This window comes from Pipistrellus kuhlii, unplaced genomic scaffold, assembly GCF_014108245.1.
Source record: "Pipistrellus kuhlii isolate mPipKuh1 unplaced genomic scaffold, mPipKuh1.p scaffold_m20_p_23, whole genome shotgun sequence".
In the NCBI taxonomy this organism is placed as follows: Eukaryota; Metazoa; Chordata; class Mammalia; order Chiroptera; family Vespertilionidae; genus Pipistrellus; species Pipistrellus kuhlii.
In genome coordinates this window covers 7759294-7781990 of record NW_023425522.1, presented here as the reverse complement: position 1 = coordinate 7781990, position 22697 = coordinate 7759294, and the positions used below count along the sequence as shown (strand labels likewise).

The window sequence follows — 22697 nt, the reverse complement described above, 5'->3', positions numbered from 1 at the left end:
GCCAGGGAGCAGCCAGCCCGCTCACTGCTCAGCATCTGAGGGCGGGGCCAGGTTCACCTCCCCTCCTGTCCCTGGACCCTCTATCCTCCGCCCTCTTGTCCCTCCGCCTCTCTCTGCTCTGCTTCCCCAGCTCCTCACCTTCGGTGTCACCGGCTGGAAGGGCCTTCAGGACCAGCCCGGTGGCCCTCAGGGAAATGCTAACCTCTCGGATCCGGTGGCTGAGCAGGGCCTGGGGAGGGAGATCAGGCTCAGAGGGCGGCCCTCACATCCTCACACCAGCAGTCTCACTTCCAGCCCTGCCTCAGGTTCCATCTGTGTCATCAACGCCCGATAAGGGGAACGGGAAAAGGGCTTGGAGCATGGGTGTCGAACCCAATCAGAGAAGGGGCCAAAATCTAAAATCCAGCCTAAATCGCGGGCCGAATGGTTTACTGAACAGTCATAAACTGTCGTTGTGATGGAAACGCAGCGGAGTGCAGTGATGACAGCGCGGGGCGGGCCACATTGCAAGGCCTGGCGGGACGGATTTGGCCCGCGGGCCTTGTGTTTGACACATGTGGCTTAGAGCATGCTCAGCCCCGGGGCATGTGCAAGCCTTCTAGACCCAAAGGATGAAATCAGGTCCCCTCCTTGTCGACCTGTGAGGCCACTGGGAACCCTCACATTCCTCCCAAACTCTCTGAACGCTGGGGCCCTGGGGCAGCGGCCCGGAGGGGGCAGAAGGCTCCTCTGGCTCTGATTCCCCTCCCCGTGCTCCTGACACCTGCTTCCAGCCAGGGCACCCCCTGACCACACCACCACTGACCTTCCGGTAGCTCAGGGAGAGCTCAGCCCCCGGGGCCTCAGCCGCGCCTCTCCTCCTGGGGGAGAAGCCATCTGAGGGAAGAGGAGAAGAGGCTGAAGGTGGGAGGTCCTCCGGGACCCCAGCTTCCCCACCTCACTGAGCCTCGGGGGGCCAGGCTGCCCTTCTGCCCGGGCAGGCTCCGCGGGACCCAAGGTCATCACCTCAGTATTCAGCCAGGACAGGTGGGGGAAAAGGGGCGTGGGGAGGCTGGGCCAGGGCGAGCTTTGGAAAAGGGGAGCAGATGCTCACCTCTGGGGAATTTAGAGTCTTGGATCTTCGCCTTCAGCTCAGTGAGGAAAACGTCCTCTGCGGAGTCTTGGCTCAGGTCACGGAAGAAGATCTGGAGAGATGGGGGTTGGGGGGGGGCGGGGAAGAGCAAAGGAGGTGGAGAAGGCTGGGTCTCTGCCATAGACAGCTCCCCCTGCAACCCTAGAGCCCGAGGATGTGGGTGGCTAGGAGAACTCATAGAAGCTGTCAGAGTGCCCCTGCCCCTGCCCCTCCTGCCAGTGCTGGATTCTGAGTGGCATTCCGGGACGACCTAGATCAGACTCTGTCCATCTGCCTACACACATATCACATGTACAGCCCATCACAGACTTATAAACAGCGGAGGAAAGTACGACTGGAACCCAAACCCCTGTAACCACCACTGACGTGGGTGGCAGGAGCGGGGGACACAGCTCACACGGGGGAGGGTAGTGAAGTCTCTTGGAGACTCTGGCAGGGGGGATGAAAGGGTGAGGGCCGGGAAGGAGGACCTGACAGTCCCCGATGGGCACCGAGAAGCTGGGGCTGCAGGAGCCCAGGGCTAGTGAGAGCTGGTTTGCTCTCAGGGAGACCCCGAGGAAATGTGGGGGTGGGAGTGGCTCCTGAGGGGAGAGGGACAGAGCAAAGGGGAGCGGCAAGAGGGAGGATGTTGGAACAACAGGGAAGAGTAGCCACGGGATTCTCAAAAGAACAAGACGGAGAGAGGAAGAAAGTGCCGCCAGAAGCCAGGAGCTGGCCAGGCTCTCACAGCGAGGCCTCCGTGATCTGTGCACCATAAACCATGTCACAGGCGCCAACATGGCTAGGCGAGGCCACTCAGTGACTGTGATGGGCCAAGACAGAAAGCTGACCGCGCCACTGTCAGGTCTGAACACAGGCAAAGATGGGAAGACTGCAGGCCACAGCCCTTCCGCTCCCCTCCCAGCCAATAGGAGCGGCCGCTGTTTCTTAGCACCAAAGAGTGACAGTTAAAACGGCTGAGATGCCCAGTCGTGGAATCATTCCTGCTTCCTGACGGCATTGGATCCAGAGCAAAGCCATCTTTTTTGGTGACTTTTTCTCCAAAGTCACCGGCAGGAGTGCTAACAGTCCCCTCCTGAGATGCCTCGTGGTTCGCCAGGGGTGTGGCCCCCTCACTCAGCAAGTAGGGAAACTCATCCCTGTCCAGCATCCAGGGTGCTCGGGGGGTGAGGGTGGGGGTCGGGGGGGGGGGGCTTCAGCTGAGGGCAGTGGCAGCTACCAAATCTTACAATGTTTGCATCGCTGCGATGTTCACTCCCTGTACCAGGGACCTCTGAGAGTTTTCCCCCCATTTGTCTCTTTTGTGTTGTTTTGGTTTGCATTTTGAAAACCAAAGAAAAGCCCTAAATCCGTTATTTAGGTCCAGATCGAGGAGGCAATGAAGAAAAGCTCTCCCCACAGGAAGCAGAGTGAAAGCAAGACTTCCGTAAGCCAGAAGGACTTCCACAAGAAGCTGGAGGCAGGGGCGGCCACTGGGAACCAGCCTGCAGTCACTCACAAAAATCCAGGGAGAAACCCAGGAAGAAGGCAAAATGAACAGCCCAGGTCCCTGGGTGGATTTATGACGGGCGCCCTGGTAGCCTGTGTTTCCCCTGAGCCAGGCACTCGGGGGCAGGGGCCCGGGGCCCAGCAGCTGCCCAGGTGGAAAGCTCACCTTGACTGTGTAGAGCTGGAAGTAGATGGGCTGGGTGCCCATGCGGACGTAGTAGGTGATGACGTCCAGGATGAAGGGGTCTACGGTCTGGGACGTGTCCAGGGAGGGAGGCTGTGAGGGAGAGAGAATGTTTTCTAGGACCTCCTTCCATGCTACTGTGGCAGGTGCCACTTTCTTAGTAGAGAAGCCCCATGACCCCCACCTCTCCTCTGTGATGCTCTAACCCAGCTGGTCCTTCAGCACAGCCCAAGCCTTTCCTACCACCGGTTTCCTGTGCAGAACCCCACGTCCCCGGGGACTCAGATTCATTATAATTACACCAAGATATACCTGGTACTTCGATGTGCAAAGCATTGTGCTGGGTCCTTGGAGTCGACAAGATGCTTGAGAATGTAACTAATCATGAAAGAGTCTGGGACTGGGTTCTGGGTTTGGATTAGCTACTCGCTACCCTTGGGCGTGAGAAGTTGGACCAGAAGGTGACGTCTCCTTCAGTTTTGGTGGTAGCTGAATATATTAATAAACTATTTTTTTAAACATATTATTGAAAAGGGACTAGTGCAATGTCCTACAGTCCTCCCCCTCCCTCCTCCTCTGAGCTCCATGTAATTCTAAAGTGTAATAATTTGGTGTTTTAGGTAAACAGAACAGAATGTCTATATAGAATCTGATAGCATCAGAGTTGGAAAGAAACTCAGAGTTTATCTAACCCATCTATGTATGGTCCTGTAAGATCTCCTCTGATTCTCACGTCTGATCTATTGAATACTGTTCCCTTCAAAAAGGTTATGCTGAAGAACTGTGACCTTATTCTAATCAAGCTGCATTCCTCACACTGTATCCAGCCTCCTCATGTAGAAACTGCTTTTGGAGTAAGTGTAAGGATCATACAAATTGTTAATTATAAGGAGAAGGAGAGCAGGGGAAAACCAAAATCTTATATGTGTCCTGGCATGGGGGAAACACTACCAATAAAGATACATAGTTTTGAAGAAAAGTATTTTAATACCTAGCTAAATAGTCTTTCATGTATTTGCAGACATTGTTTAGATAAGCAAGAATTCAGAAAACATGCCTCCCCCCAACATCTTTATGCAAATAAAAGATATAAGAAGGCATCCCAATTAATCAGGCACTGAAGCAAAATGGAGATCTCAGTAAAGTAGCAAGTTAGAAAATAAATAGGTAAAAATCAGTAAGCCCCTTTTATACTAGCAGTAATACCATCCAAAAACAATGGGAGAAAAGTACCATCCTCACTTGCAAGGAAAAACTATTAAATGAGAGGATAAATTAAGCAAGAAATGGGTCAAATCTAAATGCTGAGAACTGCACAACTATCATGAGGGATATACAAGAAGATCTTAATAATTAGGGTTATGCTTTGGCCTCAGAGAAGGTGACTTAATATGCTTTAGATGCTAATTCTCCTTCAAACTCCAACCAATGTCCCAAGGGAATTAAAAATAAAACAAAGCCCTGGCCGGTGTGGCTCAGTTGGTTGGGTGGCAGCCCTGAACACCAAAAGGTGGCAGGTTGGATTCCTAGCCAGGGCACATGCCCAGGTTGATCTCTGGTAGGGAGTATATAGGAGGCAGCCAAGTAATGTTTTGCTCATACATCAATATTTCTCTCTGTGTCCCTCTCCCTCTAAAGAAAATCAATAAAACTTAAAAAAAAATGAAAAAAAAATTCTGAAACCAACCATAAATAAGCACATTCTGAAAAGTTTTGAAAAAGAAGAGTAATGGGGTAAGCTTACCCTGACAGCTATTAAAATATAAAGTGTCGATTTGTACAGAACAGAATAGGTCGATGAGGAAGAATAGGTATCCAGAAATAAACTCAAGCATATGTTAGAATTTAGTAAATGATGAGAGTGGCATTTCAGATGGATGGAGAAAGATGCTTTATGCAATAATTAGCTTAGAAAAACTGCTATTTGGAAAAAAACAAAATTACACACTCCACACTAACCACTGACATTAATTGCAAATAGGTTATTTAAATGCAAAAGTGGAGATGTTAAAAGTATCAGGGTAAATTATCAGTGAAAACTTATTTACTCTTGCATACAAATTAATCAGTAGAAAAGTCCCTTTGAAACATAAAAGTGCTATGTAGATCTACATACATGTATTAAACTTTTGAAGATCAAAAGCTCTAGTGACATAATTGATAGGCACATAATAAAGTGGAATAAAATGTCTTGCAACATGGATGATCGCAAAAAGGATAAGATTCTCTTAGTAGGTCAAGGCCTTTTCAAGTGAGTAAGCGACTAGCTTCTTCCCAATATCGGCCACTCTGCGGTCTGTATGTGCTCTGGCATCAAGCTGCTTGGTCCCAGGCGGGACTCTACCACCCATTCGATACCTTTGGGCAAATCACCTAATCTCGCTGTGCCTCAGCTGCTGGATCTGTGAAATGTGGATGTGAACACAGGAGTGTCTGCTTGGTAGGGTTGCCCTGCGTTAACTGCTCAGAACAGTGCCCGGCACACGGATGGGCCCTGGAAGCATTCGCTATGATAACCACAGACAAAGCCTCCCGGGAAACGCACAAGAGGAGGAGTGTGACTGGCCTGCACGCTGAGGCAAGGATGCGTTCCTTCGTCTTTCCCATCGTGGTTCTGTCCAAGCACCGTCAGTAACCACGGGGATGGCTCCCAGGACCCCTGTGGGTAGCAGCATCTCCTCACCCCCTCCCGGGTACTCTAGATCAGCTCTAGGTGACTTCTACTACCTTACACAATGTGGACGCTGTGTACATAGCTGTCATACTGTGTTATCTGGGGAATAATGACAAGAAAAGAGAATGTGTGTGTGTTTAGTACAGAGGCCGCTGTAGGCCCAGCACACATGAGCCACAGTGTAACTTGTTCTTCCTGAGAGGTTTCCATCCCGGTTGGTTGACTCGGCGGACGTAGACCCCATGGATAAGGAGGACTGGGGCGCCTGGTACGTGTTCTGAGTAAATCCCACCCACTCGCTGGTTAGGGTTCACTCCTGTACTGCTCTCCTGCCTCCTCCAGCCATGGATCCCCTGGTCAAGGGTCAAGAGTCATATTGGAAATGGCTCCTCCCGCCTCCCTCTACCCTGCTGCCCTCCCCGCCCCCGCCCCTACCATCTCTGCCAGCTTCTGGATGGCCGGGCACAGGGTGTTGACGGTGCTCTCGTACCAGGGGTCCGCCCGGCCCAGGAACGCCGCCAGCTCTCCGAGCTCCAGGTGCCGGGAGGATGCTCGCTTCTGAGGACAGGGAGGAGGCCGGCCCGTCAGGCCTGTCTCGGCCCCTCTTCCTGGCCGCAGTGTCCCCAGGTCCGCGTCCGGGGCCACCAGCTTTGGGAATGTGGTCCCACTGCTTAACCTCTGGGGGCCATTTCTGCACCATCCACAGTGCTGTTCTGTCTCAGATGAAGCGGGAACGCCCGCTCTGAGGGCCACTGGCCAGGTCATTGTCATATGCTCATCAGCCTTAACCGGAGGGAGGCGAGTGCTGCTTTGAACTTAATCTTCCCGAAAAGCAGCCAAGTGGGCGACAGGGATCAGAAACCTCGAGTGGGGCTTCCTGTCCCCCAGCGGGCCAATGGGGTTCTGCTGCCTGAAGTCCCCAGGAAGTGGTGTGCATGCTCGCGTGTGCACGTGTGTGTATGCATGTGTGTATGCTTGTGGGCATGTGTGTGTGCACGTGTGTATGCCCTGTTTGAGGAGAAGCTTGCCATTAATTTCATTAGAAAAGCAAAAAGAAAGCCAGAGTTGGGCAGGCTGCCTGCCCCTGTGAGAGAATGTCCCACTGGCCACACTCAGCCCCAGGGCCGTGTCTGTGGCTTCTGGAAAGATCTCTAGGGTCTCTCCCAGCTCCCGCTCCCAAGGAAGGGTGACCCCAGTTCCTGGAGCCTGGTCGGCAGGCTGCAGTGTGTCCTGCCCAGCCCCTAACCCAGCCCCCTGCTCCTGAGCCCCCCCTCCCCCATGCCTCCTCCCCCCATCACCTCAGGGGTCAGCACGGGGATGTAGTAGAGCTGCAGGCTGAGTCTGGGAGACAGGCAGAACGTCTGGGTCTCTCGCTTCCTGGCCAGGGGCAACAGAGCACAGGGGGCGTCGGCACAGGCGCCCCCCTCCCTCCCCGGGCCCCAGCACCCTCACCCCAGCCCCGCTCCGGGCCCCACCTGAGGCTGTGGTAGGCCCTGGCCAGGCGCCCCAGCATCCTGTCGTCCCCCAGCACCAGCACCCGGGCCGTGTGCAGCCGGGCGACCCCGGGCAGCAGCTCTCCGTCCCCCGCGGGCTGGCCAGTCCGCCGGTGGAGCCCGGGGGGCCCCGCCCAGTGGCTGACGTCGGGGAGCCACGCGCGCTTCTTCACGCCCCCTTTGCGCTGCAGCGCGGCGCGCTCCGGCTCGGGGCTGCCGGGGGCGGGCGGCTCGTCGGTGCCCCAGGGGAGGTCCCGCTCGATGCCGCTGTCGGTGGACAGCACGGACGCGCGGGCCAGCTCCCGGTCCGGCAGGAGGCCCTGCAGGTCCAGGGCATCCAAGTCCGCGCTGAGGTGCTGCTGGGAGCGCGGGCGCAGGAAGAGCATCAGTTCCTTCCCTGCGACGTGGAGAACCAGGTGGAGGGCGTGTGAGCTGGCAGGGCCTTGCCCTGGCAAGGTGGGGGTTTCTGTTTCCTAAATGCTGCTTCACTGAGCAGCAGCCCCACAAGACACACCACGAAGGAGCAGAGGTTCTGTGGCCGACAGACCCAGCCCCCCCCTTGCCTGCCCCCTCTTGTTGAGTTCCATTCCTCAGCAGCTGAATGATAGGTCCTCTCTTCCTCCAGTAGATGGACAGACATAAACCCCGCCTGCAGCCAGACATTCCTGAGCACTGAACCACCAATCAGCACCTGCCAAATACCCTGATTCCTAAATTTTTAGGCCTTATATGAAACCACCAATCAGGTGTGCTGAGTGCCCTAAGCCCCGTCCCCTCTCCTCCCGCTTAAAAAGTGCTTGTACCCTGGCCCTCGCTCTCTTCCACTCTCTCTCTCTCTGGAAGCAGCCGGCAGTGGTACTCTTCTCTTCAATAAAGCCTGTGTCCTGACATCCCGGTCTCCAGCCCCTTCTCTATTTCACCTTTTACTAAAGGCTTGGAGAAGCCTGCTGTCAAGGAATCAGCATCAAGGAGTCACTTTAGACCCTCTCTGTCACCATCGCTCATTAGCATCCTCCCGCCCTCTCACTTCCTGTCGCTTCCCAGGACACAGAGAAAGGGCCAGCAGCTGGGGAAGGACCTCTGGGCTTTCCTGACCTCCAGACACAGCCCTGGGGGCTGAGCATGTTTCTTTAATTTCCCACGAGGAAGCAGGCCCGGGGAGAACACGGGGTCTGTCTGGGGTGACCCAGCATGTGACCGGAAGTGCCAGGACCTCACCCAGCTCACTAGTCCAGCTCTGCTCCCTGCAGCCCGTGCCTGTGCCTTCCCCGCTCCCTCAGCAAGGCCAGGGGCACCAGGGGACGCCCGTGTGGAGGGGAAGCTGGCAGCCCCTTCAGCTCTGAAAGCCATGACTTCTCTTGGGACTGCCTCCTTCTTGGGGACCTGCTTTGTCTGTTGGCGTCATCATGAGAAGGTGGCACCTTCTAGCCCAGTGGTTCTCAACCTTTCTAATGCCTCTACCCTTTAATACAATTCCTCATGGTGTGGTGACCCCCAACCAGAAAATTATTTTCGTTGTAATTTGCAGTGATGTAAATATCTGTGTTTTCTGATGGTCTAAGGCGACCCTGCTGGCGGTTCTCAACCTGTGAACCCATATTTACAATTCATTAACAGTAGCAAAATTACAGTGATGAAGTAGCAATGAAAATAATTTTATGGTTAGGCATCACTACACCATGTGGAACTGTATTAAAGGGTTGCAGCATTAGAAAGGTTGAGAACCACTGCTCTAGACAATGCGAGGCTTATTGCAGTATATTGCACTACCTTCTATAATGCACTAAACTATTCTGACATAAGGAACGTATCTTCTTCCTTCAGATGTGTAGAGCAACTCGGCACACACCCAGACACGCAACAGATGTACACACAGACACATACAGACACACACAGATACACCTAGACAGATGCACACCGACACACATAATAGATACAAAGATACAATCACACAGAACACACACAGACACAGTAGATACACACACAAGCACATACAGATACATACACAGACATATACACAGAGATACACACACACACACACACATGCACAGATGCACAGACACACACGTATGCCGCTGTTCCCGACCAGCTGCCACGGAGGAGGTCAGAGGCGTGACTCACAGAGCTGCTCCTCGTCCGTCCACAGCTGGAACGTGATGTGTGGGCTGGGCAGGGGGATGCTGGGGGGCTGGGCCGGGAGGGCGTCACCTGAAGGAAGGAGCAGGCTGTGGAGACCACGGAGGAGAAGATTGTGGGACTCTCCTCTGCCCTCCCCCCCCACCCCCGCTCCTGTATGAGGCCTAGAGGGGGGTGGCAGAGACCCGCACCCTCCCACCCCCCTCTGGTTACGGCCTCGCCCTCTCCGCCACCGTCAGCTCACCAGGCCTAACAGGGCAGCAGTCCCTCCTGCCCAGGGTGCTCAGAAGCTCCGTTTCCTGCAAACTTCCTAGCTCAGCCTTTAGGCGCCTTTACAACTCAGCTCACAGCATCTTCCCCAACCTTTGCCCTGTGGCTGGTCCCTCCGCTCACCCCACTGCAGCCACACTGCCTCTCCCACTGTTAGGCACCCTGCCTCCATCCAGAGGAAGGGGGGAGGCTGCTGTGTGTCCCAGCGTCTCTCCCAGGAGCTCGCACACAGAAAGCACTCAACTGATGTTTGCTCCGGGGGGGTGTCGCTCAAGAGCGCTCAGGAGCCAAGTACTAAGGTCAGCAGGACCCCTGCAGTCCCGGGGAGAGATGGGCCGGGCCCTCCTCTTTTCCTCCTTCCGAAGCCTTCCTGACCTCTCCACCCCGGCCGCCATTCCTCCCAGCAGACCTTACTGGCCGCTTAACAATGAAATCCTCACATGTGGCCTTAGGGTTTGATTTCTACACCACATGGCTCCCTCCCTACCAAGGCTGCAGGCTTCCTTACTGAAGAGCAGCCAATGCCCACAGAGCAGCTACGACTGCCAGGCCCTGTTCTCCGCGCCCGGCACACCTTGCCACCCCCTCACCGGATCCGGCACAGGCCACACAGAGTATCCGCATCCTCACTATCCAGAGGAGGAGCCGGTGGCACAGAGAGGTTAGGTACCTGGCCCAAGGCCACACAGTGAGTCATGCAGTCAGAATCTGAGGCCAGGTATGCCAGCGCCAGCGTGCATGCTCTTAGCCAGGACCCTGTGCTCAAAAGCACTGTCCCATGCAGGGGCTCCCCAGGGGCGCTGGCAGGTCAGTAAGATGGGCAGGACAAGGCAAGGTACGGGGCAGGTGCTGGGTGTGGCTGGGTGCTGGGGGTGGCCAGACCTGGTCTCTCCCTGTCCCTGCAGAGTGACTGCAGAGTGCGCAGGTGGTACCCAGGAGAGCGCCCGCCGCTTACCGCCGCAGCGCCCCCTGGCGGCCGCCGCCGGCCCCAGCAGCGAGCAGTAGATCTCCTCCAGCCTCTCCAGGTGCCCCTCCCCGGCGGCGCTGGGCTCGCTGGCCGTCTGCTCCACCGCGGCCACCACCGCGTGGAAGTGGCGCTCCAGGGCGCGGCGCGGGCTGGCCTGTGAGGGTGTGTGTGTGTCAGAGCCTGGATCCCGGCCCAGCACCCACCCACCCACCCCAGCTGGATGCCAAGTCTGCAGGTGCATGAACAACCCAACCGGGCGCCTCCCCTTTGCCTGGGGCGGAGCAGAGCAGGGAGCGGGCGCAGAAGGAGCTTCCCTCCTGCCCCGCCACAGCTCCTCCCAGATGCTGCCTGCGACTTCCGGTCCCTCTAACCTAGGGGTGTCGAACTCAATCAGAGAAGGGGCCAAAATCTAAAATCCAGCCTAAATCTCGGGCCGAATGGTTTACTGAACAGTCATAAACTGTCATTGTGATGGAAACGCAGCGGAGTGCAGTGATGACAGCGCGGTGCGGGCCACATTGCAAGGCCTGGCGGGACAGATTTGGCCCGCGGGCCTTGTGTTTGACACATGTGCTATAACCCCTCCACCCTGGGGTGGGGGACAGCTGGTGCCCGGCTGTGGAGAACCCAGCCTGGCAGAATGGCTGCTGGCACCCATCTCCTTGAGGCGTCACCAAGCGCTTGTGTCAACGCCCTGCCCCCACCAGGTCGCGAACTCCAGAAAGCAGCGAGTTTGTCTGTCTATTTATAGCTGCATCGCCAGCTCCGTGTCCATCCATGTATGGAATATTTCCTGAACGTCTCTCATTTTCATACTGCCTGGACCTAGCACTTAGACTGCCACGTACTCATTTTTATTTAAATCAGCTCAGTTTCTTGGTTCAAAAGTACTTTAAAATGAAATTTTATATTGCTAACTTACATAAAAAAAGGTTGGCTCAGTGGCTGAGCGTTGACCTATGAACCAAGAGGTCACGGGTTCGGTTCCCGGTCAGGGCACATGGGCGGGTTGCGGGCATGACTCCCATGATAGGAGGCAGCCAGTCAATGATGATGTTTCTATCTCTCTTTCCCTCTCTCTTTCTCTCTGAAATCAATAAAAATATGTATTTGAAAAATAAATAGAAAATAACGATCACAAAGCACAATGGCCGGCCATGCTTTAGGGCTGGACGCTTGGTCTCTTTTTGAAAAGGGAGATGGGCCAGGGATGGAGATGTTTGCGGTAAAGCACCGGGCTGAGCCTTTCTCCTTAGCGGAACGGTGACCTTCCGTGCCCTGCGGCACCGGGTGCTTCGCCTGCGGTGGGACAGCTCTGACACCCTGAGAACCGCCCAAGGCCCTGCTCCCCTGCTCCCCGGCCGTCTCCCTCACCACCCACCACCAACGAGCCCGCTCATTGCTGGAGTTGGGGCCCACACAAAGGACACCACAGGGCTTGCTGCCATCTCTCTCTGCGTTAGGGGGCATGGTGACTAGCCAGGGCGCTAACAATATCTGCTGAGCGATCAGCTGAATGAACAAAAGCGAGAGAGGGATATGGAATCAGTGTCGGAAGGGGCCATGGGGACCATGGCATCTGGTTGCTTCATTTTATAAATTAATTATAAATAAATTAATGAATTAAATATGTCTCTATGGAGCACCCATGATGTGCCAGGCACTGTTCTGGATGCCAGGATACAGCACTGAACAGACAGACAAAAATCCCTGCCCTCCTGGGGCTTATGCTATAGTGTGTCTGTGGGGGTCGGGGGGAGGGAGAGGGCTGGGGGAGATAATAAAGCTGTGTACAGCCCTGGCCGCATGGTTGAGTGTCAACCTATGAACCAGGAGGTCAAGGTTTAATTCCTGGTCAGGCCACATGCCTGGGTTTTAGGTTTGATCAATGATTCTCTCTCCTCATTGATGTTTCTCTCTCTTTCTCTCTCCCTCTCCCTTCCTTTCTGATATCAATAAAAGTACATTTTAAAAAATAAAACTGCCTCTGGAGGGTGATATGCCAGTTGGTTACAAAGGAGTGGTGGGGGAGGCGACTGAACATGGGCTTGAAGTCAGAACTGGGCTCACATTCCGACTCAGGCCCTTTGCATGTGTGACCGTGAACAGGTTAGCATCTTCTCTGTCCCCGAGTTTTGGAAAATGACATCCATGTCACAGTGCCGTGGTGACAATTTTAGAATGTGATATGTGAGAAGTGCTTCACACAGTGCCTGGAACACAACAAGCATCCAACAAACAGTAGCTAGTATGATTACCATTGTCATTATCATTAAGGCAGCATACCAGACTGTCAATTGCTCGTATGTCCGGGTAGAGAGAGAGGTGAATATTTTTATTCTCTTCTGTGACTTAACTGCATTTCTCAGGCTTTCCTTAGCGCGTGTGAATTAATTTATGACGCATGAGCCAAGGTAATGTGGCCATAGGAGAGGGGCAGGCGGGTAGAGTAAGCAGTTGGTGTGGGCACGGGAGCGGGGAAAGGGGGGGGCGGGGGGGCGGGGGGGCAGGATGGACCCCATGGGGCTGGGCAGGGCGTTACCTGCAGCTTCCGTTGCAGAGCGTCCGCCCGGCACGTGGCACCCAGGGCAGCCTGCAGGGCGTGGGCGACCACGTGGCGCATGCAGGCCTCTGGGCTCTGCTGGGCCTGCGCCGCCTGGATCTCCAGCAGCAGGGCGCTGCACACCGAGGGGGACACCAGCTCCGGATCCACGAAAAGGAACACTCTGAGGGCAGAGGGGGAGGCGTGTGCTGATGAGGGTGACCGCCAGGTGAAGAATCACAGAGGGGCACCCTCAGAGTCTTGCAGGCGCCCCCCCCCCCCAAGTTATTTAGAACCTCAAATTCAAAAGTCTATGGGGACCGGAGGGGTGTTGGTGGGAGGGGACGGGCAATAGTAATGAATGGTGAGGACTGTGGCAAGGAAGAGCACGCACTGCTGGAGACTCAGCTCTTCTAGAGAGGCCGCTGGCCCGGCTAGCCACGCATGTCAGACTCAGAGGCTGACAACGGGCCAAGCAAACAAGGTGTAAGTGTACGTGGGCCACACGAAAAGCTTCGATTTTCATAGGAACGTGGGTTTATTTTGATAGAGACATGCTGAATACAAAGGGCTGAGATAAATGAGTCATCGTTAACATAAAGTAATAGAACATTTTTATAAAATTAATATTTTTTTCTTGAACTTTAACTTACCAGACACTGAATAACTGCACAAATTAATAAGCATAACACACACACACAAAAGCCCAAAAAACAAAAAAAACACCCTATTTTTCTTGTTCTCCGAAAGTGAAATATTTCCTGTGGTGCACACCAAACAAGCCAGTCCAAGACTAAGGAAGTGGCCATCGGCTGCTAAAATATTCACTGCTGGTACCCTGTTTCCCCGAAAATAAGACAGTGTCTTATATTATTTTTTGCTCCCAAAGATGCGCTAGGTCTTATTTTCAGGGGATGTCTTATTTTTCCATGAAGAAGAATATGGTACTCATTTATTGTTAAATGAAAATAAAGGAAATTTATTACCTGTATACGGTACGGTAGTACGGTAGTTGTCAACACAAACCAGACAAACTGTGAATCCTACAGTATCAAGAATTTACTCATTTATTCAATGATAATCATGTCATCATCTTCTGGAACATCATCATAACAATCCAATTCCTGAATTTCCTGGTGAATTTCTTGTGACTCCATTTCTTTCAGAATCAGTGGACCAAATCTCTCATGTTAGCCTAGAGGGGGCCTTATTTTTTGGGGATGCCGTATATTTCACTCAGAAGGAAACCTGTAAGTAGGTCTTATTTTTGGAGGATGTCTTATTTTCGGGGAAACACGGTATTAGTGGAGAGAAATGATGCACCTTTGAGTAAGGTGCATAAGGGAAATGAATGCAACACCACGATAGTGATCAGTCATTAGTGAATGTTGTTCATTATTAATAACTATGTGTAACAAGATATTGTAAAAATTAAGCTATGAAATTTTTATTTAAACGTTTCTTACACACCGTTATATGGGCTGGGCCGCACAACTATTAGTTGCGGGCCGCGAGTTTGACATGCTCGGGCTAGTCTCTGGCATCCAGGTAGGTTCTCACCTAAATCCTGCCTCCTCCTCTGACGTCCTGGCCCCTCGACCGCATGGCTCTCTGGGAGGGACCCTAAGCCCTTCCTGCCGAAGTTCCACCTGCTCTCACCATCCCTGTCACACCCGGGGACCACCTCCGCCAGCTGCGCTCCCACCTCTCCAAGGCTCATCCCTCCGAGCCCTTCCCGCCCTGCACCTCCATGAACACAAAGCCTCAAGCCCTGCCTCTCAACAGGGGAGGAAGCTACGTACCCAACACCACCTGCCCCTCTCCCAGGTGTGACAGGGGCACCGCCTCCCCCTCAGCCACAGGGCCAGGCGCACTGCTGACAGCCCGCAGACCTCTGTGCCGGGCCTGAGCCCCTCTGCTCTTGGCATTCTGCAGCTGCCTCAGCTGCTGGCCTAGCGGGTGCTGCCTGCCGGCCACGGGAAGGATGGAGGTGGAACAGCAGAACCGGGGTGGCCAGGATCCCGTCCCTTCCTGCTTTCAGGGAGCTCCAGAGCAAGGCCTGCACCCGGAGGCGCACCCCCGCTGGACACACGTCATAGCCGGGAGCTCCGCTGGGCTCCCCCGATCCAGCCCCCTCCCTGGTCCTCCTGTCCGTGAGCCCCACAGGCCCAATCCTGGAGGGGCGGCGGGCAGTGCCAGGCGGAGCCACTCACCTCTCCTGGTAGGGGTACAGCTCGCTCCTCAGGTTCTGCTCAGCAATGACCAGCCTCTGGTATAGCGTCCCTGCCAAGCGAAGCACGTCAGCAAGCTGCCGGCCTCTGACCCAGGTCCCTCCCCACAGCAGGTGCTGGATGTGTGAGCTCCCAGAATCCTGAGACCGTGGGTAGTGGAGCTGGATTGCAGCGTGGGAGACCTGGGGCAGCTCCCATCTGAGGCAGCTCCTACCCGGGGCAGCTCCTACCCGGGGCAGCGCGTACCCGGGGCAGCGCCCACCTGGGGCAGCGCCCACCTGGGGCAGCGCCTACCTGGGGCAGCTGACTCGGTCTTCAGACGGATGGCGCAGTCCAGGGCCACGGTGCAGTAAGGGGCGGGCAGGGTCAGGAGCCGCACGCAGAGGGTGTAGGTCCTCCAGTAGAGCTCCTGCGGGATGCCTGTGGCCTGGGACAGAGGGAGGGGTTGGTGCCCGGAGCCCGAGGTCAGGAAGGTCCTGGGTGGGGGGTGGGAGAGGAGGAAGGTGGGCCTGAAGCAGGACCTGGGCTCCCACTTCCCTCCCAGTCCGTGCCTTCACTCCCCTCTCCCAGTGCCTGGAGGACAGGCTGTGTGACTCTCCCTCCAGCTCCCCAAGAGGGACGGCCATCGGCCCTGTTCCCCCGGTGAGTCCTCTCCCTCCTCACCCTCTGCTCAGTGCCCACCCCCCCAGTCCAGGTTTCATTGCCCACTGCTAGGGAAAGGGCACAGCCAGTGAAAGGAAGCCATCCAGCCCTCGCCCTCGCTGGTTTGGCTCAGTGGCCAGAGCTTAGGCCTGCGGACTGAAGGGTCCTAGGTTCAAAGGCACATGATCCCCAGTAGGGGGCGTATAGGAGTCATCGGATCAATGATTCCCTCTCATCATTGATATTTCTCTCTCCCTTTCTCACTGAAATCGATAAAAATATATTAAAAGAAAGGAAGGAAGGAAGGAAGGAAGGAAGGAAGGAAGGAAGGAAGGAAGGAAGGAAGGAAGGAAGGAAGAAGGAAGGAAGAAAGGAAGAAAGAAAGGAAGAAGGAAAGCTGATCCGGGCCTAGCCCCTCCTCATGCGCGTGTGCCGCCCTTCCCCCCCCCCCCCCCCCCATGCACCTCAGCGGCTCACCTTGGTGAGCACGTACATGAGCGTGTGCAGCAGAGGGATGATGACGAGCTGTGTGTCCTCGCGTTCTGCCTGGAAAGCACGGATGGGGTGGGGGTGAGGGGCTCACACACCTGCCGGGGCCAGCTGAGGGGGGTTAGGGGATGGCAGGGATGTGGTGGGAAGGGCCACAGTCCGCCCTGCAAAGGAGGAGGGAGGAGAGAGCTCAGGGGTGGCGGTCCCAGCGTGAGGGCGCAGGTGACTGCGTGGAGGGGGTGGGTGCGTGTGTGGCCCAGGAGCTGGGAGCAAGGTCACAGGACAGCCCCCAACTTGGAGGCTCCCTGAGTGCAGCCCTGGGTGGGCGGGGGCACGGGGCGGGGTGTTCGCGGAAGGGTGTGCAGGGGCGTGGCTGTGCGGCCCTGTTTCCAGGTGCGGTCTCCCTCTGCCACGGGGCGTGGCTTTCCGTGGGTGCCCACGTTATGGCTTCTCTTAGGAAGATGCCAGCTCATGGTACACAGTAGCATCGTTTAAAGAAAACAGAGGAGGGAGACGCGTGGTGGGAACGCAGCCGGCTCCCAGGGGACGGTCTGGGGATCGCAGCGCTGAGAGCCGAGCCCAGCGGGTGGCCCCTCTCCCTCTCCCCCTCTGGCCTCCCCGGGCCGGGGGCCCACCTTCTCCAGCTCCCGGAGCAGAATGCGGACCAGCGCCGGGCTCTTCCCAGGATCGCGCTCCACCTTCTTGTGCAGGGACCACCGCCACATGCCTGGCCCGGAGGGAGGGGCGGCTCTCAGAGGAGACCCTCTGAGCTGGACCCCGAGTCCCGGGGCCCAGACCGTGCCCTGGAGCAGCCACGGGGCCGGCCCCGGGCAGGGCATGGCTCCAGGTACACCGTGGGGCGGGGGCTTGTCCATGTGTCCTCCAGGGCAGCGGAGTCCTCACTGCTGCCCTGGAGGACAGGATTCCCAGTGCGGACAGGAGGAGGGGACATGGGGAGAGGGGTGTGGGCATGGGGCTTACAGAGCGGCATCCTTTACAGGTCAGCAAGTGGGCCTGAAGGGCTCAGGGATTTCGTGGGCAAGGGGAGGTGGGACAGGTGGTTAGCAAAGAGGCTGCAGGTCTCCAGGGTGCTCGCAGGATGGGGGTGGGGGTAGGGGTAGGGGTGGGGGTGGAGGTGGGGAAGGGGGTGGGGGTGGAGGTGGAGATGGGGATAGGAGTGGGGGTGGGGGTGGGAGTGGGGGTGGGGGTGGGAGTGGGGGTGGAGGTGGAGATGGGGATAGGAGTGGGGGTGGGGGTGGGAGTGGGGGTGGAGGTGGGGATGAGGATGGGCATGGGGGTGGGGGGTTTGGGGGGATGGAGGGATGGGGTTGGGGTGGGGTGAGGTGGGGATGGGGGTGGGGGTGGGGGTGGATGGGGGTGGGAGTGGGGATGGGGGTGGGGGTGGGGGTGGGGATGGGGGTGGGGCAGAAAGGCTTCTGGGTTGTTCAGGCCCAGGGGTCTCCAGCAGGCTGAGGGCCCTGTGAGCTGCAGGCCGCATGCTTTGTTGAGAAGGTGTGTGTGGTGGGGGGGTTGGGGGGGTGGAGGAAAGGCGGGGACCGCTGGCTCTTACCCCGGTTGCTCCGCAGGGCGGGGGCCTGGGCGCGAAGCTCCCGCAGCACCGCCTGCACGCTCCGCTGCAGGTCCAGCTCCGCATCTGGGGGCGGAGAGGGCGGAGCTGAGAGGCCAGGGACTTCGGAGCTCAGCCCCGGGTCCCGCCCTCGTCCCATGTCCCCTCTCCCACCAGAACATCTGCAGCCCCTTCTCCGAGCCCCAGGAGGTGCCGTCCCATGTCCCCTCTCCCACCAGAACATCTGCAGCCCCTTCTCCGAGCCCCAGGAGGTGCCGTCCCATGTCCCCTCTCCCACCAGAACATCTGCAGCCCCTTCTCCGAGCCCCAGGAGGTGCTGGGAGTGTCAGCCGGAGCCGGCAGGCGGCGCCGGGCCGGGCGGGGCCCAGCCTCTCACACCGCGCTCCTGTGCTTCCTGCAAAACTGGCGTGGGTGCCGCGGTGGCACACGAGACCTTTCAGACGGCACACCGACGACCCTAATGTTTGATAACCGTGATCATTCTGATGCGCAGTGGGAAATATGTATCCAGTTCCTCAGCGAACGCACGGAGCCAACGTTCAATCATTCACAGACACACATCGGGTAACACCAGGAAGAGGCCTCTCTGCGCGGCCAGACCTCACTGAGGCTCTCCCGAGCCCTCTTCTCCTCCGGGCCGGCCTGGGCCCCGGCCTGCCGAGCGGTTTCAGCAGGAATCCCGCGCTCAGTGTGCGGAGAATCCCCCACCTGATGTGCCTGATGTCTGAGCTATTAATAGTTCGCTGTCTCCGCTTCTGATGTCTAAGTCCTTGACCTGCCTCTAGCGGGAACCCTGTCAGGCCAGTTGGATAAGAATCCCCCCAGCCTGAGGCCTCTTCTTAGCAATTCTCTGTCCGAGGCCCTCCCTGTGCGAGGGCTGGCCCTCCCCAGCCTCCTCTGCCTCCCTGGGAGTGGGGCTGAGGACTCTTCTGTAGCAGGAGTCTTGCGTAGAGTGTTCCTTGGTGCTTTAATGAGGGCCAGAGTCCGTCCTTCCTTTCTTTTTCTTTCTTTTCTTTCTTTCTTTCTTTCTTTCTTTCTTTCTTTCTTTCTTTCTTTCTTTCTTAAATATATTTTATTGATTTCTTACAGAGAGGAAGAGAGAGGGATAGAGAGTTAGAAACATCGATGAGAGAGAATCATCGATCAGCTGCCTCTTGCACACCCCCCACTGGGGATGTGCCCGCAACCAAGGTACATGCCCTTGATGGGAATCAAACCTGGGGCCTTTCGGTCCACAGACTGACACTCTATCCACTGAGCCAAACCGGTTTCGGCAGAGTCGTTCTTTCTTTCCTAGCGGTGCGTTGACATGGCAAGACGGGGAAGGCGGCACAGAGATAAGTAACTGATGTTGGGAGCGTGGCGGCTGTGAGCACAGCTCGGCGGGTCCCGCTATGAGACGGTCCACCGACCAGGGCGGGGGGGCTTGGTGTGGCGGGGCTGGGAACTCTGTTGGTTTGTGCCAAGGCCGTGTCACCCGGCCCACGCTGAGGGTAGCAGGGACGCCAAAGCAGGCTGGTCCTGGAGACGCAAGCCTTCTCTGGCGGCTGACTTTGGCTTAGGGTTCCCCAGCCGCCCTGTGGGGGGAGCCTTCCCGTCTGAGACATTTCCCCCCTCCCCTCCATCCTCCTCCTTCCTCCAGAGTCAGATCTGCATCAGCGCCCGACAGCTTGCTCCTCGGCGTCCCCAGCGCCCTCTCCGGGGTCCGCCCACGGTGTCTCCCCGCATACGCCCCTGCGTGCCCACTCCTGCCTCGGTGTGTGCTTCTTGGGGGATCCGACGAGCAAAGGAAGGACGGGAGACGCTCCCGGCACATCAGTCCCCTTTATGATGCATGCCAATCGGAGTTTGTCTTTGTGGGCAAGCACGCTTTCTCTGGGTGTCAGAAGACAGCAGCCACAGGCCTCAGGCGGTTCCTCAGCCGCCAGGAAACTTACAGCCAAACTGGGGCCCAGCCTCAGGCCTCAGCTCATCCCCAGGGATGGGACCTCTGTCCTGTCCCTCTCCGGTGCTTCTGCTTTATGTCCTACTTACATCTGTGAGTTGCCTCGGCTGCCTCGGGAACAGATAGGATGGAGATGGCAAGTTCTAGAAACCAGCAGGTTGCCGTCCGGGGATCGAAGTGTGCCCCTGCCCTGATGCTCACAGACTGGCTCCCCCGAAGCAGGGCTCTGGCACAGAGTCTGCCAGGGCCACTGGCCGCTCTGAAACCTTCGCCTTGACCCCAGACCACACCGAGGCCCAATGCTAAGCCTGCTTCAGGCTGGGAGCGGGCAGCGAGCTGTTCCTGCCCATGTTTGCCCGCCCAGCCACTGGCCAGGAGATAGTTCAGCCTGGCCCGAGGCTGGCCACAGCTGCTCTTTCGTCTACCCTTCTCCACCTTGCATGAAGACTGGTTGCAGGGTGAATTATTAAAAAAGAATTGATGTTGCCGAAACCGGTTTGGCTCAGTGGATAGAGTGTCGGCCTGCGGACTGAAAAGTCCCAGGTTCGATTCCAGTCAAGGGCATGTGCCTTGGTTTCGGGCACATCCCCAGTAGGGGGTGTGCAAGAGGCAACTGATGGATGATTCTCTCTCATCGATGTTTCTAACTCTTGATCCCTCCCCCTTCCTCTCTGTAAAAAATCAATAAAATATATTTAAAAAAATAATTGATGTTAAGTCTCCTTCCCTCCTTTCTTTCTTTCTTTCTTTCTTTCTTTCTTTCTTTCTTTAAAAAAATTTGTTTTATTGATTTTTTACAGAGAGGAAGAGAGAGGGATAGAAAGCCAGAAACATCAATGAGAGGGAATCACGGATCAGCTGCCTCTTGCACATCCCCAGTGGGTATATGCCCTTGACCGGAATCAAACCTGGGACCCCTCAATCTGCAGCCAACGCTCTATCCACTGAGCCAAACCGGTTTGGCCTCCCTCCCTCCTTTCACTCTTTCTTCCTCTCTTCCCTCCCCCCCTCCCCACCCGCCCTGCACACACAGGCTTACAGCTGATGGTGACTTCCTCCCGGCCTCCTCGCTAGAGGGCAGAGGAGCCTTTATCTTCCGAGCAGAGGTTAGCTTCCCCTGCTTTGCAAAGGGAGTTACGTTTTCATTTTCAGAGAAAAATAGAGAAGTTGCCCGTAGCCCTGGGAGACAGCCCCCAAATAAACTTTGTTTTCAAAAGTCTGGGCACTCCCAGGCTTCGGTCCACACGTGGCTGCAGATGTGTTTTGTGTGGGCTTGCAGAGCTCAAAAACACCTGAATGGGCTGCCAACATGCACAAACGGGGAGGCTCTGCATTGCAGGGGGGCGGGGGTAGAGGGCGGGCATCGCTTGGACGTCTGCTGATCCTTCCACAGCTGTCCCGTGAGGGGAAGCACAGGTTCTGGTTCCTCCCAGTTCCCACTCCCCTCCTTTCACTCATCTCTATCCTCCCCGAGCCCAGGAGTTTGAGACCCTGGTCATGTGACCGAGACAATCAATCAGATTGTCTTAAAGGCGTGGGGAGGGAGCCTGCAGCCTTTAATTAAAGGGGAAAGTGGCAACCCAAGACGTGCGGTTGGATTCCCCGAGGGTTCCAGGGCACACGGGTTGTGGGGACCCAGGGGATGAGGGAGACCAAGGCGAGCTGGACATAGCTTACTGGTGCTGGCAAGGATCTCTGATGAGAGCAGCAAAGCACTAAACTCTGTGCCCTTGAATGCCATTGCCATGCCCTCCTGTGCCACCTTTGCCGGAGCACTGTCCCCAAGGGAACCCCTTTCTCCCTGTGGACCGTGGAGGCCTGGCCAAGGGGCCTGCAGCCCCCGTGGAAGAGAGACCACATTCTTTCCCACCAGCCAGACTCCCAGACCCAGGCCAGTGTGATAGCGGAGAGAGAGAAGGAGAGAGAGAACGGAGAGAAGGAGAAGGAAGGCTGAAAGGGTCCTGACCACGGTAGGACCCCTAGAGTTCAGGGTCTGGACCTCCATTTGAGACCCTTCAAAGCTGTCCCAGGTCTTAGCCATGCCAGCTCTCCATTGTCCTTCAATCCCAGATGAGTCAAGTGTCTTACCACACCCCTCCTAGCTTTGTTTGCTTTCTCCTAGTCCCCAATCCTGATGTACATTAGAATCACCTGGAAAGCTTTCCAAGAAAATACCCATGCATAGTCCCCCCCAAAACCAAAACCACTTCTCTGAGGGCGGGGCCTACTGATTAACTTCTATTTTATTTTTAAAATATATGTTTATTTATTTCAGGGAGAGGAAGAGAGAGGCAGAAACATCCACGATGAGAGGGAATCATTGATCGGCTGCCTCCTGAATGCCCCACACTGGGGATCGAGCCTGCATGTGCCCTTGACTGGAATCAAATTTGGAATCTTTGATTCAGCAGGCCGACGCTCCGCCCTCTGAGCCAAACCACCTAGGGCTCAGCTGGGTCTTCTGCCTGGCGCCGCTCCCTGGCGGTGAGGGGGATGGCCAGTGTGCATGTCTTAGGAATAATGACGGTCTGGTAGCTGTGCTTCCCTGGGGTGTCCCCTCACCTTCCCAGGACAGGGGTCCTCCAGGGCACTGGAGTCTGTGCGGGGAGGCCTGCGGAGTGCTCTGACGAGCTGGGTAACCACTGGCTAGCACACACTTCCGAGGAGGAGCCATCGCTCCTTGCTCTCATAAGGAAACGAATCTAGGTTCTGGAATCAGGCAAATCTGGGTTGCAATCCTGACTCTGCCACTTACTAGCTCTGTGGCTTTGAGCAAATTCCCTACCAGTGGCCGGCAAACGCATTAGTCAACAGAGCCAAATGTCAACAGGACAACGATTGACATTTCTTTGGAGAGCCACATTTTTTAAACTTCTTCTAACGCCACTTCTTCAAAATAGACTCGCCCAGGCCGTG

At 56.2% G+C, this 22697-nt stretch overlaps 1 protein-coding gene across 1 annotated transcript in view; it reads right to left on the bottom strand.

The window, feature by feature from the left end:
- The window catches only part of PIK3R6 (phosphoinositide-3-kinase regulatory subunit 6), a 42428-nt gene that overhangs the window by 6761 nt on the left and 12970 nt on the right, over window positions 1-22697 (bottom strand). Inside the window, exons 3-17 of the mRNA XM_036452197.2 lie at window positions 17819-17902; window positions 16884-16975; window positions 16237-16305; window positions 15412-15544; window positions 15100-15169; window positions 12887-13070; window positions 10333-10498; window positions 9093-9179; window positions 6954-7368; window positions 6777-6855; window positions 5914-6036; window positions 2787-2897; window positions 1094-1184; window positions 806-876; window positions 139-229 (exon numbers count right to left, since the gene is read on the bottom strand). Of these exons, the coding sequence (XP_036308090.1) occupies window positions 139-229; window positions 806-876; window positions 1094-1184; window positions 2787-2897; window positions 5914-6036; window positions 6777-6855; window positions 6954-7368; window positions 9093-9179; window positions 10333-10498; window positions 12887-13070; window positions 15100-15169; window positions 15412-15544; window positions 16237-16305; window positions 16884-16975; window positions 17819-17902 (1866 nt within the window). The remainder of the gene's footprint in view (window positions 1-138; window positions 230-805; window positions 877-1093; window positions 1185-2786; window positions 2898-5913; window positions 6037-6776; window positions 6856-6953; window positions 7369-9092; window positions 9180-10332; window positions 10499-12886; window positions 13071-15099; window positions 15170-15411; window positions 15545-16236; window positions 16306-16883; window positions 16976-17818; window positions 17903-22697) is intronic.